A 15,913-nucleotide genomic window follows, 5' to 3' on the forward strand; every position below is an offset into this window, starting at 1 on the left:
AAAAAAAATTTTTTTTTTAAAAAAAATACCAAAGGGCCAAAGCCAGTACCCAGCTTTGGTTCTCTTTGATTCCAAATCCTCTGCTTTCTCCTCTTGACCACATAACCTCAAATGAGACCATATTAGGTGTGCTATTTATTTCCCTCTATCTTGTGTAAGGAAACCTTGCTGGCATAGTGGTTAAGAGCTATGGCTACTAACCAAAAGGTTGGCAGTTTGAATCTGCCAGGCGCTCCTTGGAAACCCTATGGGGCAGTTCTACTCTGCCCTATAAGGTCAGTATGAGTTGAAATTGACTTGATGGCAAGGGGTTTCTCTTGTGTAAGAGATGTATTCCTGTTTCATTTTTCTTTATTTTGTCCTTGCAAGTTTGAAACATTTTAAAAAATATTGTTGGTCTCCATTATCCCTTTTGTTTGTTTGAGATAAAGGAAAACACTTTCCTTTTCTCTCTTCTGATACTTTCTTGAGCGGCTGCTCAAAATGACTCAGCCTTTCCAGTAAGCTGCAGTTCCTGCCACATGGTTGGGATATACCATCCCCATGATGGTATGTCAAGAGGTGCCTACTTCTGATAAGAAAGAAGAGCCCTGTCCTCGTCCAGCAACATCATCCCTCCCTCAGTCCCCTGGAATGCCATTTCACCCAGTGCTTCATCTCATTTTCCCCATTCTGTTCAGTTTGAACATCATTATTTTTGAATGGGTTGTTATCACCATCTCCATGAATAAATGGGATGTGAATACCCTGAGGATCCCCACTTATGAATAACAAACTCTCTTTGATTCTACAAAGAAAAAAGATTGCTGAATATTAATAGCCGATTAGAATTTAAGATTAGACAAAATCTTTACCTAATGCAGTTACTATCCAAAGGTGAATGATAGGAAAGGGAGGGGCAGAAAAAGAAAATAATTTAGGGGGAAACTAACATATAATGACTGTCCTATTATATATCTGGTACAGAAGCCTTTCTACTTTTAAGTTTTCAATCTATGGACTCCCACTTGGTGAAAAAAATTATACTTCAATTAAAAGTGCCCACCACCAGTAGATGGGGCTAGTAGTAATGTTAGCTCATTTTAGTCATTGTATTTCTGGAGTCATAGACAGGAAGTTTGCCATGCATGTGTTAGTTTTGCAGTAATTTATGATCGTGATTAACCCCATCGTGCCTGGTAAGTGCAAAACAAGTGCCATAAAGAAAAAGCATAATAAGACAGAAAGTAGACATAATTTTTATAAATTAGAAGTGATGAGGAAATGGATAAGTACCGCACAAGTGTATGGAATGACTCATCTGCAATAAGAATGAATCCAAAGGATATAACACAAATCATGAAATTATGCTTCAAGGCCCTGAGTTTGTACTATTGAAATTAATAGGCAAGAGATGAGGAAAAGTGATTGACAAAATAAAAGTTTTCGAGTGTGTGACTCCTCCAGTTTTTCTGAGCCTAATTGACTCAACGGCAACGGGTTCGGTTTTTTTTTTTTTTTTGGTTTATCTCATACTACACCAGTTTTAAATTATAGTTTCTTGAGATGAGACATTGAGTTGGTTTACTTATTTTATTTTTTATTATTATTTACTTTCCTAGTGATTCTAATTTGCCACCAGTGTTGAGAACCATCGGGTTAGGAGTTTGGAAGTAAGGCTAGAAGTTCGTAAATGCAAAGGCTTTAAAGCACTTTGAGTGTGCTGATGGCAATTTAGGATGATTTCCCAAGCTAGTGGTGATTCTAGGAGCTCAAAGCCCCCTTGAGTGTTATAGCAAACGCTGATACCACCTGCTGAGATGTTCCCTTCTGCATATGCCGAGATCATAAAGAATGTGGCTGATTTCGTTTACACATATTCAGGTCTAAGTTAAACAATCATATTTTGTTAAAGATTTCTAATTGAACCTTGCCCACAAAAAGCAGATGATTCTGTTTGGTTTTAAACCATTTTAGGGGACATGCAATTAGGAACCAGAAGCTAAAATCTTCTGAGTCACTTTGAGCCTTGAAACGCTGACTTCAGATCAGCCTTTGTAAGTGAATTCTTTGCAAGCAAGGGAGCTGCTGCATGTTTCCAGTACTTTCTCATATATTATTTAGTCTTCAAAGCGACTCTGTAAGATTGGCGTTATTCTTCTGATTTTTATATTTGAGTTAACCAAGCTTCTAAGAAGATAATCAACTTGACTGATGTTAATCGTGGCCAGTAAAGAGTTTTAGTATGATTTTTATTTGAATCCAAAACTCAGACTCATTCTGATACACAATTATCTATCTTATAAAATAAATATAAAAGGGAAATATGGAACTCATGTAGTTTGTGTGAGAGATTTTTTAAAATCGTCCGTTAGGGTTCATGAAGTTCTAAAAAAATATTCTTTGCAGAAGACTTTTACAAACACATTTAGACTGTTCAAATATCTTACTGACAGGGCCACACTTCGGCCCTAGCTAATGATGGATGATGCCATTTGATTTCATGGCTTTTGCCATCAAGTATAACGTACTCAAATGTACATCTCTAGCAAAGATGGAAGCCCGTTTACTATTAGATATCTTCATCTGAATTTGTAACTGTTAGTTGCTGTCAAGTTAATTGTGACTCGTGGAGACTCCACATGTGCAAAGTAAAACTGCTCCCTCCATAGGGTGTTCAAGGCTGTGACCTTTCAGATGCAGATTGCCAGGTCTATCTTCTGGGTGTGTTTGAGTGGGATCAAACTGCCAATCTTTTGGCCAGTTGGTGAGTGCTTCACCATTTACACCACCTAGGAATTCCAGCTGCGTAACTCACTAGAAAATCACACTTAATAGGTTCCAAACTGAGCTGATGTTTACTGCCAATATGCTTCTCCTCCCACTACCATCACCCAGAAAATCTGGAACTCACCCTAGGTAATCCCTATTTCTTTACCACCACATCCAATTAGACGTTTAATAAATATAACCTCCTTAGTATCTCTCATATACCTCTAACTCTCTATCCCAGAACCATTTCTCAAGAGCAAGTTCTTGCCATCTTTTGCCTTGATTATTGTAATAGTTTCCTTCTTATGTCCCAGCTTCCAATCCACCCTCATCCAATCCATCCTCTAGTCTGCTAACACAAGAATCCATAAAAAAAAAGAATATCATTGTCTAGTTTGTGAATCTGGAATGACTGCCTGTTTTAAGGATTTTTTTTGGTTACAAACAACAGACACTGAGTCAGGTTCATTTAAGCCAAAGGAATTTGTTGGAAGGATAATTGTATTCACAGAAACAAAAGAAGAGTAGAATGACCAAGAATCTTAATAATTTATGGACAATTATTGAGGGATGCTGGTATTTGAACAAATTAGCTGTGTCTGCTGTCTATCCCAGTCACTCCACTCAAGATTTAAATTCTCAAGGAGAGAGTGACTGACTTAGCTTGTGTCATGTGATACGTCTGGTAAGCAATGAAGGTGAAGACCAATGATGGATAGTCTCACAGGACTATATGGAAAGGGAGAAGAGCAGATCCCCAAGGAAGTGTGTGCTGTTAGTTAAAGAAGAAAGAATTGCCTTTAAAGTCTACACGTTTCAAGTCCATACTTACTTTGTTCTTGTCATTCAAGGTCCAAAATAATCTGACTTTTGCCAGTTCTTCAAATAAGCAGTGTGGTATATACTGTTTCTCAATCTGGGAACTCTATCTACTCTACATAGCAAATAGCCTACTTACTCTTTACAGCTCAATTAAAACTCCATTTCCTCAGCATTTTTTTTTTTTCTTGCAACAGCAATTTCAGCATCTACTAGGAGAGGCTGACCACTCCTTCCATTGTGCCTTGTTAAATCATGCATAACTCTGTAATAACCCTTATTAAAGCTCTTTGCAATGGTTTCTCTACAAGTTGGCTTCCCTGGCTATCCTGGGTTGGTCTTTAAGGATTAGATTCAGATTTTATTAATTTGTGTATCCCCAGCATATAGCACAGTCCCTGGAATACATTTGGAGTCCAACATACATTTTAGTGTAAAAGAATGAGCAGATACAACTGCCTTTCCTCAAAGCATGCTAAGAGAATGAAATTGCAAGCCTATTTCTTATTTTCAAGTGCTTCTTGTGAAATAACTTACTAATTAAAAGCTTCCTTAGCTCTAGAAGCGACATTTTTTCATTTCCCGTTGTTTTCTGTTTATTGAAATTAGAACTTTGGTGCTAAAAGAAAATTTTCTTCTTACTCATATGCACAACATTTTTCCTCTAATAACTTTTTTTTTCTATTGAGTTTGCTTTCTTATAGTATTTTGTTATCCCTATTACCTTCATGTATTTCCCTTCTTTTGCTTTCTGGGCCCTGACATTATGAGGTTGGAATGCCCCTCCTCTGCCCTCAATGAGGCAAAGATTTGCACTAAACCTCAGTGGGAGGCCTTCCAACCAAAGTAGGAAGCAAGTGAGGCCTTAGGCCCTGTCTCCCTTGTTTTTCCAGGCCTAAATAGATGCACCATCTTGGCCCATTAGAGTTTTTTTTTTTTTGGTGCCTGATGGTCTAGACCATATATGTCTCTGCAGCCTGTCTTAATCTGCAGCTGCACAATGCATAAATCTCTAGACCATGCACTTCTATGTTGGTAAATAAAAAATGGAAAAAGATGTTGAAATTGCTATCGGGAAAAAAGAAAAAAAGAAGGGAGAAAAGTAGAACTCAAAGTGCCTGTTTGATTGTAATGATAAATTAGAAGGCCTTGAGGAAAACTGCTAAAAGCCTGGACCTGGGCCCAGCACTCTAAAGTATTGTCAGTTGGGGAAATATTGCAAGATCCTCTTTTCCACCTCAAGGGCCTGTTATGGTTTTTTTTTTTTTTTTTAAATTTTCTCAGCAATGTATAATTAGAGACCAAATCTATATTAACTGGTAAACTCCTACAGAAAAATGGAGTTTAACTTCAGCATTGCTTGTATGCAGAACCAATTATTGAAAAACCCCACGGTCTTTCCGTTGAACTCTGCCCCTATTGCAGGAATCCCTGTGTTGGAGAAGGGCCTAGAAAGATAATCTATGTCATGGGCTAAGGCAAGGCTTCAGCCAGTAGGGGTCAGTGAACAATTAGGAAGACAGGATGGGTTAGGGAAATGAACACCGGGGTTGGCGTCCAACACTCCATCGCTGGTTTAATCACTTGTAACCAGTCCATTTTCATAGCGTCTAGCTAAGATCCTGTAACAGGGAGGTTATTTTATTGACTTCCTTCTTCCCAAGGTAAAATCATCGAGGCTGCTAATCCCCTCCATTATTCCTTGTGCATTAGAGGCAGTAAAAATAATCACAAGAAAAGGGAGAGCAGTATTGTCCTTCTTACCTAAAATGGAGCTCATCCAAGCAAAAAGGTCAATGTACAGGACGGTGTGGCAATGTAGACTCTAATTTTTTGTGTCATACATGCACTCCACCCAAATTTTTGAGGGAGCACCCCCAGTGTATATGTACTGCTGTCATTAGCTAGTATTGTAAAGCAACAACTCAGCCTAGGACCCTCTGATGAATGTTTGTGTAACTCTAAATTGCAAGTCAGCTTGAAAATTGCATTTTTAAAATCTGGTTTCTTGTTAGATTGTTTTTTATTTGCTTTCCTTTAAATTTTGTAATTAGTCTAAACCAGGATTTCTCAACTGTGGCATTAATGACATTTTGGACCAGATAATTCTTTGTTGTGGGAAGCTGCCTTGTGCTTTGTAGAATGTTTAGCAGTAACCCTGGCCTCTACCCACTAGGTGCAAGTATCACCCCCTGCCTAGCTGTGACAATCAAAGCTGTCTTCATACATTGTTAAACTTACCCTGGGGACAAAATCATCGCCTCACCCACATTTTAGAACCACTGTTCTAAATGAATACATAAAACAAACAAGCAAACCCAGTGCCATCCAGCTGATTCCAACTCATAGTGACCCTGTAGGACAGAGTAGAACTGCCCCATAGAGTTTCCAAGGAGTGCCTGGCAGATTCAAACTGCCGACCCTTTTGTTAGCAGCCATAGCACTTAACCACTACACCACCAGGGTTTCCAATGAATACATTAGGAGTACAATTTGTGTCAAATATTCCACCTTCAATGTGAAGTCTCTTTGTAGGGTTTCTTTATGTCAATTTAGAGATAGATTGGCTGGTAACCAAAAGGCTGGCAGTTTAAGCCACCAGCTGCTCTTTGGAAATCCTATGGGGCAGTTCCTCCCTGTCCTATAGGGTCGCTATGAGTCGGAACTGACTCAATGGCAACAGGTTTGGTTTTGTTTTTTAAGTACTTTGTATTGTTATCTCATTTAAATTTTCACTGATTTGTGTGCTAATAAATATTATCCAAGTTTTGCAGATGATAAAATTGAGATGTAGGGAGATTACACCACTTTCCCAAAAACATACTGCTAGTCTGTTCTTAACCAGTTTGATCTACAGTGCTAAATGCTATAGAAGATTCATGTATGACAAAGATGACATAAATACAGCATGGCAAGATCCATGGGAATCGAATGTTAGGAGATTGTTGGAGACTTTCCAGACAACAGTTTATCGTGACGTAGGAAAGCGGACAACACTTTGCATAGTTTAATGCTCAGTGGATATCAAGGAAGAGGAGGCAGCAGTTGCTGAACTGGAGAGGTTGGAAGATTATGGAGAATAATATAAGATGATGTACAACTAAAAGAGAGAGAGAGAGACCTGTACTAGTTTATAGCCTGAGAAGAAGGTGCTAGAAGATAGTGATAAAATGAAGATAAAAGACTGAGTTGAATAATTTATGGAAAAAAGATGAGAAAAAAATTGAAAATTGCTATTGTGAATTACCCTTGGGGAGGAAGATCCTTGTTTTATAGGCAAATGACTTGGGACCGTAGAGAAGTGGTGAGCCCAAGGTCACAGAGCCAATTAAAGAGTAGCTTGGAGATCAGAGTCCAGGTCTTCTGATTACCAAGACAGGCCCTTTCCACTAGGCAATCCAGCTACTCTTGCTGAATCATCATCTGGTTGTCACAAATCCCTAATCCAAAGGGAGTTATTGTAGTTAATGAATAAATGCCTTAGGGCAAGACCCACTGTAAATGCACAGCTCTACAGAAACATGAAAGATGTGTTGACCTTTGAGTTTTCTTCACAACTCTATTCCCCCTGCAAGCTCTACAACAAGGAGTACTAGATTTTCTTGCCTATAAAATGCCTTCCGAATACTGCAGGTGCCTACATCCATGCCAAGTCGGGACTAAGGTCACCCTCAGGGAATTTCTAGCTGAATAAGGCTAGGATAACCTAAGCCTTGAAATCAAAATGCTTCTGGTAGATAAATGGGGTACAGATGGGAAATCAACCTAGTGTGTGACTAGGCATGATTTAGAGCAACTGTTATTGATATGGCAGATCCTAGCAGGCAATCTCAAGAGAGCTTTGATTTTAGTTGCAGTGCAAGTAGGTGGAATGAATAATTGCGTTTTTGACTTTTGCGTTTCCTGCATCTCACCAGTGGTTATTATAGCCATAATTTGGGCCATGTGTATTCCAGGGAGGTTTTTGATTTAGGAATATATATTTTTTGGGGTGGGAGGGCAAGCCATATTTAATGTATCATCTACACATAAGATTTTATGTAGATAATTTTATGGTGATGAAAAATGTTTATATTATATGAAATATAAATTTTTAACATTGGAGGAATGACAATGGTCTATTTCAAGTACTTACATTATCTTGGGCAAACACTGAAGTCCTTGATTAATGTTTAACTAGAAAAAGCTTGCTTGGTTCAAGTAAAGGATCAGTTTCAGGGTTCAGGCTGTTGTGTCTTGATGATTAGAATTTAGGCTCCAAGGAGAAGCCCCCAAAGCCAAGGGCAGTGGACATAACAGAAAGTGGGAGCCGAACCTGACGTCTAAAGAATGTGGGCTGGATACAAGATCTTAATCCTCTCCTATTTTACCACAGAAATTTGGATGGAAAAGCAGTATTTATCTCAAAGACAAGTGAACCCAGGAGCTTATTTGCCTAGAAATCACACCATTTTGGAAGGCACTCGATTCAAAAGAGCCATTTTCAAAGAGCAATACTGCAGACATTTTGGTTGTTGTAAAGACAGAGATGATGGCTGTGCCATTCAGTTCTATGAGGTGGATGCACTGTGTTACTGTGACAAATTCTGTGAAAGGGAAAATTCTGATTGCTGTCCTGATTACAAGTCCTTTTGCCGGGAAGAAGAAGAATGGTCTGATCATGCACAGCCTTGGTATCCAGAAGGTAGGCTTTGGGATTGTGTATAAGCATTATTCCAGCTATAATAACAAAAACAAGATCTGATAAACTCTTTCTATTTTCTTTCTTCCTTCTGCTTCTTTTTTTTAAATGTATGTACTTCTATTGTGATTGCCAAGGTAAATTTTTTGGGGGGGATTGTTAAAGTGCTTTTGTTTAGATGCAGGGTACCTGCATCATACCAGCACATTCAGAAATGTTCTGGTCTGGCGGCTTGAGTACTGGTTGGGAGCCTTTTTTTGAATACTCACTCAACACAAGGATTACTTAAAACTCTTTCCTTATAAAATGCATTGATATTAGGGCTTTCAAGTTGTTTGGAGTGTAATCTCTTAGAAAATCTCATGCAAGTCACAAGACTGAGCATCTACAGATTCATGAAATATTTTCTTTATTCTATGCAGCTTGTGGATGTCCTAGGATTAATTAGAACCTGTCATTTAGCAGTGCCATTAAAATAAGGGCAAAAAACAAAATGACATCAGCTACGCTCCTTGCTTAAACAATAACAAATAGGTTCTTCATGTGTCTTTGCTTTCTGTTGTTTTACTATGCCAGTCTGGAACTCTTTAAACTATTAAAAGGAAAAGAGGGCTTCATATAAAGTAATTATCAAGGGGTAGGATTGAGTGGATAAATAAAAATAATTCATAAGGAGGATAGTGATATTCACGATCTTTCTCTAATTATAGGAGAATGGTTGATATAACCAATCTTTGGAAAAATAAAAACCTGCAGCTGCACTCCTCTAAGGCTCTGTCTGCCCTCACAACAGAAGTCTTCTATCTCCCATCACATCAAATGTCTTGGGCAGAAACAGATTTAATCACACTACTATAAAGGGGCAATGGTGACTAGAAATTACATTTAGAAGACAACTATCTTAAAATAAACTAGGGACTCAGTATCCCCATTTCAGAATCAGATCTCTACATGGCACATATATGTATGTCATGTTAGGGATTTCCACAGAACTGTCTTTTATCCCAGGCCTTTGTCCTTACCAATAAATAGTTCAATGAACATTTATTTCATCCTACTAAGTGCCAGATACCGTACTAGGCACTTATACTAGTCATTCACCAACGATTATTGATTGAATACCTCCACTGCACCAGGTATTGAGCTTGGTGCTAGGCAGCAATGGGGAAGAAAATAGACAAGGTCTCATGAAAGTCACTGTCAAGTGAGATGGGTTCATATATTTAACAAATTAACTGAATAATTGCAAATTGTGGTGCATGCTCTGAGGGAAACATTTAGGGTACTGTGAGAAAGTATAACAGAATATAACCTTAATATGTAATATACAAAATTAGCCTGGATAGGGGAATGGGTCAGAGAGTGAAGACTTTTAAACTGAGACTTTAGGGGGGAGGGGGAGTGAGCTGGAAAAGAGTTGACATCAGAGAGCTGCAGACCTGTGAGTGAAGACGTTGGCATGATCTCGAAACTGGAAGAAGGTCACCGTTTCTAGAGAATAATGACCAGGAGGTTGGGTGTTGACATGAGATGAGGTTTGAGAAGTGATTAGAAGTCAGGTTATGCCACGCCATGTAGGCCATGTTAAAGATTTGGACTTAAGTCTGATTTATGAGAACTCATCGGAAGATGTTAAGTAGAAACAGTGAGCTTCACAGGTGTTTGACCTGTGCAGTTGCACAGGGCTTCATGCTCAGAAAAGCCCCACATTCAGTTTAATGCTATGCTGTTGCCATTTTGAAATTCTTAATAATTTTTTTTTTTTAAGTAAGGAGTTCTGTTACATATTGAGTTGTGTCCCACCAAAATATATGTTGTCAGTCTTAACCCCTATGCTTGTGGTTGTAATACCCTTTGGGAATGGGTTTCCTTTGTTATGTTAATGATACAGTATTAGCATAGGATGTGTCTTAAGTCAATCTGTTTTGAGATACCAAAAAAAAAAAAAAAAAAAAAATGGATTAAGCAGGCAAGAGAGGAAGCCCAAGCAGAGATAGGGGAAGACAGTTGCCCTACAACATGAAGATCAACAAGGAGCCAAGAAACAAGAACCTTCTTCCAGAGCCAACAGAGAGAGAAAGCATTATCCCTAGAGTTGGCACCCTGAATTCGAACTTCCAGTCTCCTAAACTGTGAGAAAATAAATTTCTTTTTGTTATAGCATCACTAGGTATCTAAGACAGACTTGAATTTTTTATTTTCCACTGGGCCCTGCAAATTAAATGGCCAATTCTGAGTACAAAAGTTATATTTGCATTGTTTAAAGATTGTGCTGGAAGACTGGAAGGCAGAAACAAGTGGAAGTGGAGAAATTAAGTAATAGATGATTGTAGTACTCTAGAAGGTGCTTCTCAAGCTATTGTGGTAAATGACCACCTTTTTATATTTTCAATCCCTCATGGAAATTATTTTTGTGAAATAGAAATCATGCGCTTGGATGTTGTATGATGTCCAATTGCTATAAAAATTTCAATAGACCTGTCCTCACTATTTGTACTTAATTCTTGGTAGACCAGTAGCAAACATTTCTCAGGCCTGTGCTCATCTATAGACCACATTTTTAGCAGTACTGGGAGATAAGAAAAGATGGCAGCTGGGCTAGGGTAGCAGCAGTGGGAATGAACTAAAGCCTGTAGATTTAAATGGATGAAAGTAGAAACTTCATAAAACATAGCTTACCCTTGAGGAATTAACAAAGGAGAAATACACATAAGGAGAGAATTTTAGCACAATAAGGTAATAGCTATGGGACAAATGTACTCACTATGATGGAACCCGGCAGGTTAGAGCTGAGATATAACATATGAAAAAAAAAAAAAAAGAATGAGCATTAATCCAAGGAACAAGATGAGAGGAGCAGGTCTGAGAATTCCTGGCTGAGAAAGTAGTACACACAGGATGAGGTTATAAGAAACTACACTGTACAGAATCAACAATTAGGTAGATGGGAAAAGAGGTAAGGAAGGATTAAATCTTGGACAGCAAAAGAAGCTTATGTGTTAAAGGTCTCACATTGGCTTCCTGCCAGTCAAAAGATACGGCTTTTTGGCCCACATAGACAATAGTTTTTAATCAATTAAATAATTTTTTTTTTCCTTATCATCTGTGAGTGCAGAGCATTGAATTAATTTTTACTCAGCATACTATCGTCATTGGTCCATGAAGTTTCTTTCTTATTTACGGATGGTTCTATCATCTCTCTTTCTCTCTCTCTGTCTGTCTATCACGTATCTATTTAATCTTCTTTTATCTCATTCCCATCTCCCTCCATAGTTAATATGCCCTTTTTTTTACTTATATGAATCCTCTTTATTTTTCATTTTATTTTATTTATTGTGCTTTAGGTAAAATTTACAAATTATATCGGTTTCTCATACAAAAAATTATACACACCTTGCTATGTACTCCTAGCTGCTCTACTCCTAATGAGACAGCACATTCCTCCTCTCCACCCTGTATTCCCCGGGTCCATTCAACTAGCTCCTGTCCCCTTCTTCCTTCTCATCTTGCCACCAGACAGGAGTCGCCCACATAGTTTCAACTATCTACTTGAGCCAAGAAGCTCACTACTCACCAGTATCATTGTCTATCTTATAGTCCAGTCCCATCCCTGTCTGGAGAGTTGGCTTCAGGAATGGTTCCAAGCTTGGGCTAACAAAGGGTCTGGGGGCAATGACTGTCAGGGTCCCTTCAGTTTCAGTCAGACCATTAAGCCTAGTCTTTTTAAGAGAATTTCAGATCTGCATCCCACTGTTCTCCTGCTCCCTCAGGTATCCTCTGTTGTGTTCCCTGTCAGCAGAGTGATTGGTGGTAGCTGGGCACCATCTAGTTCTTCTGGTCTCAGGCTGATGGAGTCTCTGGTTTATGTGGCCCTTTCTGTCCCCTGGGCTCATCTTTACCATAGGTCTTTGGTGTTCTTCATTCTCCTTTGCTTCAGGTAGGTTGAGACCAATAGATGCATCTTAGATGGCCACTTGCTAAGACCCCAGGTGCCTCTCATGAAAGTGGGATGAAGAATGTTTTCTTAATATATTCTGTTATGCCAGTTGACCTAGATGTCCCCTGAAACCATGGTCCCCAGACCCCCGTTCCTGCTATTCTGGCCTTCAAAGCATTTGGTTGTATTCAGGAAATTTCTTTGCTTTTGGTTTAGTCCAGTTGTACTGACTTCCCCTGTGTTGTGTGTTACCCTTCCCTTCACCTAAAATAATTTTTATTTATTATCTGGTTAGTGAATATCCCTCTCATAACCATCAAAGAATATTTTCTTCTGTGTTTAAACTTTATCTAGATTTCTTATAATAGTGGTCTCATACAGTATTTGTCCTTCTGTAACTGACTAATTTTACTCAGCATAATGTCTTCCAGATTCCTCCAGGTTATGTTTCAGATTCATCATTGTTCTTAATAGTTGCATAGTATTCCATTGTGTGACTATACCATAATTTATTTCTGTATTCATCTGTTGATGGGCACCTTGGTTGCTTCCATCTTTTTGCTATTGTAAACAGTGCTGCTGTGAACATGGGTGTGCATATATCTGTTTGTGTGGAGGTTCTTATTTCTCTAGGATATATTCAAAGGAGAGCAATTGCTGGATTGCATGGTAGTTCTATTTCTAGCTTTTTAAGGAAGCAACAAACTAATTTTTATTATTTGCTTTCTTCTGGTGCCTAAGTGTTTCTTTTGTTGCTCTCTTTCTATTTGTTCAAGTTGTAGGATAATTCCTTGATTTTGGCCCTTTCCTCTTTTTGTATGTGTGCATTTATTTCAATAAATTGACCTCTGAGCACTGCGTTCGCTGTGTCCCAAAGGTTCTGATGGGAAGTGTTTTCATTCTCCTTGGATTCTATGAATTTCTTTATTCCATCCTTAATTTGTTCTATAATTCAATAGTTTTTGAGCAAAGTGCTTTTCAGTTTCCATGTGTTTGTCTTCTTTTCCCTACTTTTTCTGTTATTGGCTTCTAGTTTTATGGCTTTCTGGTCAGAGAAGATGTCTTCTAATATTTCAATATTTTGGATTCTGTTAAAGCTTGCTTTATGGCCTAATATGTGATCTATTCTAGAGACTGTTCCATGTGCTTTGGAAAAGAAAGTATACTTGTCTGCTGTTGGGTGGACTGTTCTGTATATGTCTGTGAGGTCATTTTGGCATTTAGCTCTTCCCTGAGCATCTTTCTGGATGTTCTGTCCTTCACTGAAAGTGGTGCGTTGAAGTCTCCTTCTAATATTGTGGAGCGATCTGTCTCACTTTTCAATGCTGTTAGTGATTATTTTAGGTATCTTGAAGACTTTCATTGGGTGCATAAATATTTAATATGGTAATATCCTCCTGGTTTTGTTTGATAATCTCCCTTTAGTCATTAGATAGTGTCTTTCCTTTTCCTTTGTGGTGATTTAACTTTGAAGTCTGCTTTTTCAGAAATTAGTATTGCCACTTCTGTTGTTTTTTGATTGTTGTTTACTTGATTTTTTTTTTTTCCCATTTTGAGTTTTAGTTTGTTACTTTAAGTCTAAGGTGCGTCACTTGTAGCAGAATATAGCTGGATTATGTTTTTTTATCGAATCTGCAACTCTGTCTGTTTATTGGTGCATTAAGCCATTTACATTTAGCGTGATTATAGATAGGTATGAGTTTAGTGCTGTCATTTTGATGCCTTTTTTGTGTGTTGAGAGTTTCATTTTACTACTTTTTTATTAACTTTTATTGAGCTTCAAGTGAATGTTTACAAATCAAGTCAGACTGTCACGTATAAGTTTATATATACCTTACTCCGTACTCCCACTTCCTCTCCCCCTAATGAGTCAGCCCTTCCACTCTATCATTTAGTGACAATTTTGCCAGCTTCCAACTCTCTCTACCCTCCCATCCCCCCTCCAGACAGGAGATGCCAACACAGTCTCAAGTGTCCACCTGATATAATTAGCTCACTCTTCATCAGCATCTCTCTCCTACCCACTGTCCAGTCCCTTTCATGTCTGATGAGTTGTCTTCGGGAATGGTTCCTGTCCTGGGCCAACAGGAGGTTTGAGGTCCATGTCCGCCAGGTTTCCTCTAGTCTCAGTCAGACCATTAATTATGGTCTTTTTAAGAAAATTTGGGGTCTGCATCCCACTGATCTCCTGCTCCCTCAGGGGTTCTCTGTTGTGTTCCCTGTCAGGGCAGTCATCGATTGTGGCCGGGCACCAACTAGTTCTTCTGGTCTCAGGATGATGTAGGTCTCTGGTTCTTGTGGCCCTTTCTGTCTCCTGGGCTCTTAGTTATCGTGTGACCTTGGTGTTCTTCATTCTCCTTTGCTCCAGGTGGGTTGAGACCAATTGATGCATCTTAGATGGCCGCTTGTTAGCATTTAAGACCCCAGACGCCACATTTCAAAGTGGGATGCAGAATGTTTTTATAATAGAATTATTTTGCCAATTGACTTGGAAGTCCCCTTAAACCATGGTCCCCAAACCCCCGCCCTTGCTCCGCTGACCTTTGAAGCATTCAGTTTATCCCGGAAATTTCTTTGCTTTTGGTCCAGTCCAGTTGAGCTGACCTTCCATGTATTGAGTATAGTCCTTCCCTTCACCTAAAGCAGTTCTTATCTACTAATTAATCAGTAAAAAACCCTCTCCCACCCTCCCTCCCCCGCTCATAACCACAAAAGTTTGTGTTCTTCTCAGTTTATATTATTTCTCAAGATCTTATAATAGTGGTCTTATACAATATTTGTCCTTTTGCCTCTGACTAATTTCGCTCAGCATAATGCCTTCCAGGATCCTCCATGTTATGTAATGTTTCACAGATTCGTCACTGTTCTTTATCGATGCGTAGTATTCCATTGTATGAATATACCACAATTTATTTAACCATTCATCCATTGATGGACACCTTGGTTGCTTCCAGCTTTTTGCTATTGTAAACAGAGCTGCAATAAACATGGGTTGGCATATATCTGTTTGTGTGAAGGCTCTTATTTCTCTAGGGTATATTCCGAGGAGTGGGATTTCTGGGTTGTATGGTAGTTCTATTTCTAACTGTTTAAGATAACGCCAGATAGATTTCCAAAGTGGTTGTACCATTTTACATTCCACCAGCAGTGTATAAGAGTTCCAATCTCTCCGCAGCCTCTCCAACATTTATTATTTTGTGTTTTTGGGATTAATGCCAGACTTGTTGGAGTGAGATGGAATCTCATCGTAGTTTTAATTTACATTTCTCTAATGGCTAATGATCGAGAGCATTTTCTCATGTATCTGTTAGCTGCCTGAATATCTTCTTTAGTGAAGTGTGTGTTCATATCCTTTGCCCACTTCTTGATTGGGTTGTTTGTCTTTTTGTGGTTGAGTTTTGACAGAATCATATAGATTTTAGAGATCAGGCGCTGGTCGGAGATGTCATAGCTGAAAATTCTTTCCCAATCTGTAGGTGGTCTTTTTACTCTTTTGGCGAAGTCTTTAGATGAGCATAGGTGTTTGATTTTTAGGAGCTCCCAGTTATCTGGTTTCTCTTCATCATTTTTGGTAATGTTTTGTATTCTGTTTATGCCTTGTATTAGGGCTCCTAGGGTTGTCCCTATTTTTTCTTCCATGATCTTTATCGTTTTGGTCTTTATGTTTAGGTCTTTGATCCCCTTGGAGTTAGTTTTTGTGCATGGTGTGAGGTATGGGTCCTGTT

The 15,913-nt window shown here is 38.7% G+C and overlaps 1 protein-coding gene across 1 annotated transcript in view; it reads left to right on the forward strand.

The window, feature by feature from the left end:
• Positions 1-7,899: 7,899 nt before the first annotated feature.
• The window catches only part of TINAG (tubulointerstitial nephritis antigen), a 111,100-nt gene continuing 103,086 nt past the window's right edge, over positions 7,900-15,913 (forward strand). Inside the window, exon 1 of the mRNA XM_049894596.1 lies at positions 7,900-8,254. Within this exon, the coding sequence (XP_049750553.1) occupies positions 7,900-8,254 (355 nt within the window). The remainder of the gene's footprint in view (positions 8,255-15,913) is intronic.

The sequence above is a fragment of the Elephas maximus genome, chromosome 1 (assembly GCF_024166365.1).
Source record: "Elephas maximus indicus isolate mEleMax1 chromosome 1, mEleMax1 primary haplotype, whole genome shotgun sequence".
Lineage (NCBI taxonomy): Eukaryota > Metazoa > Chordata > Mammalia > Proboscidea > Elephantidae > Elephas > Elephas maximus.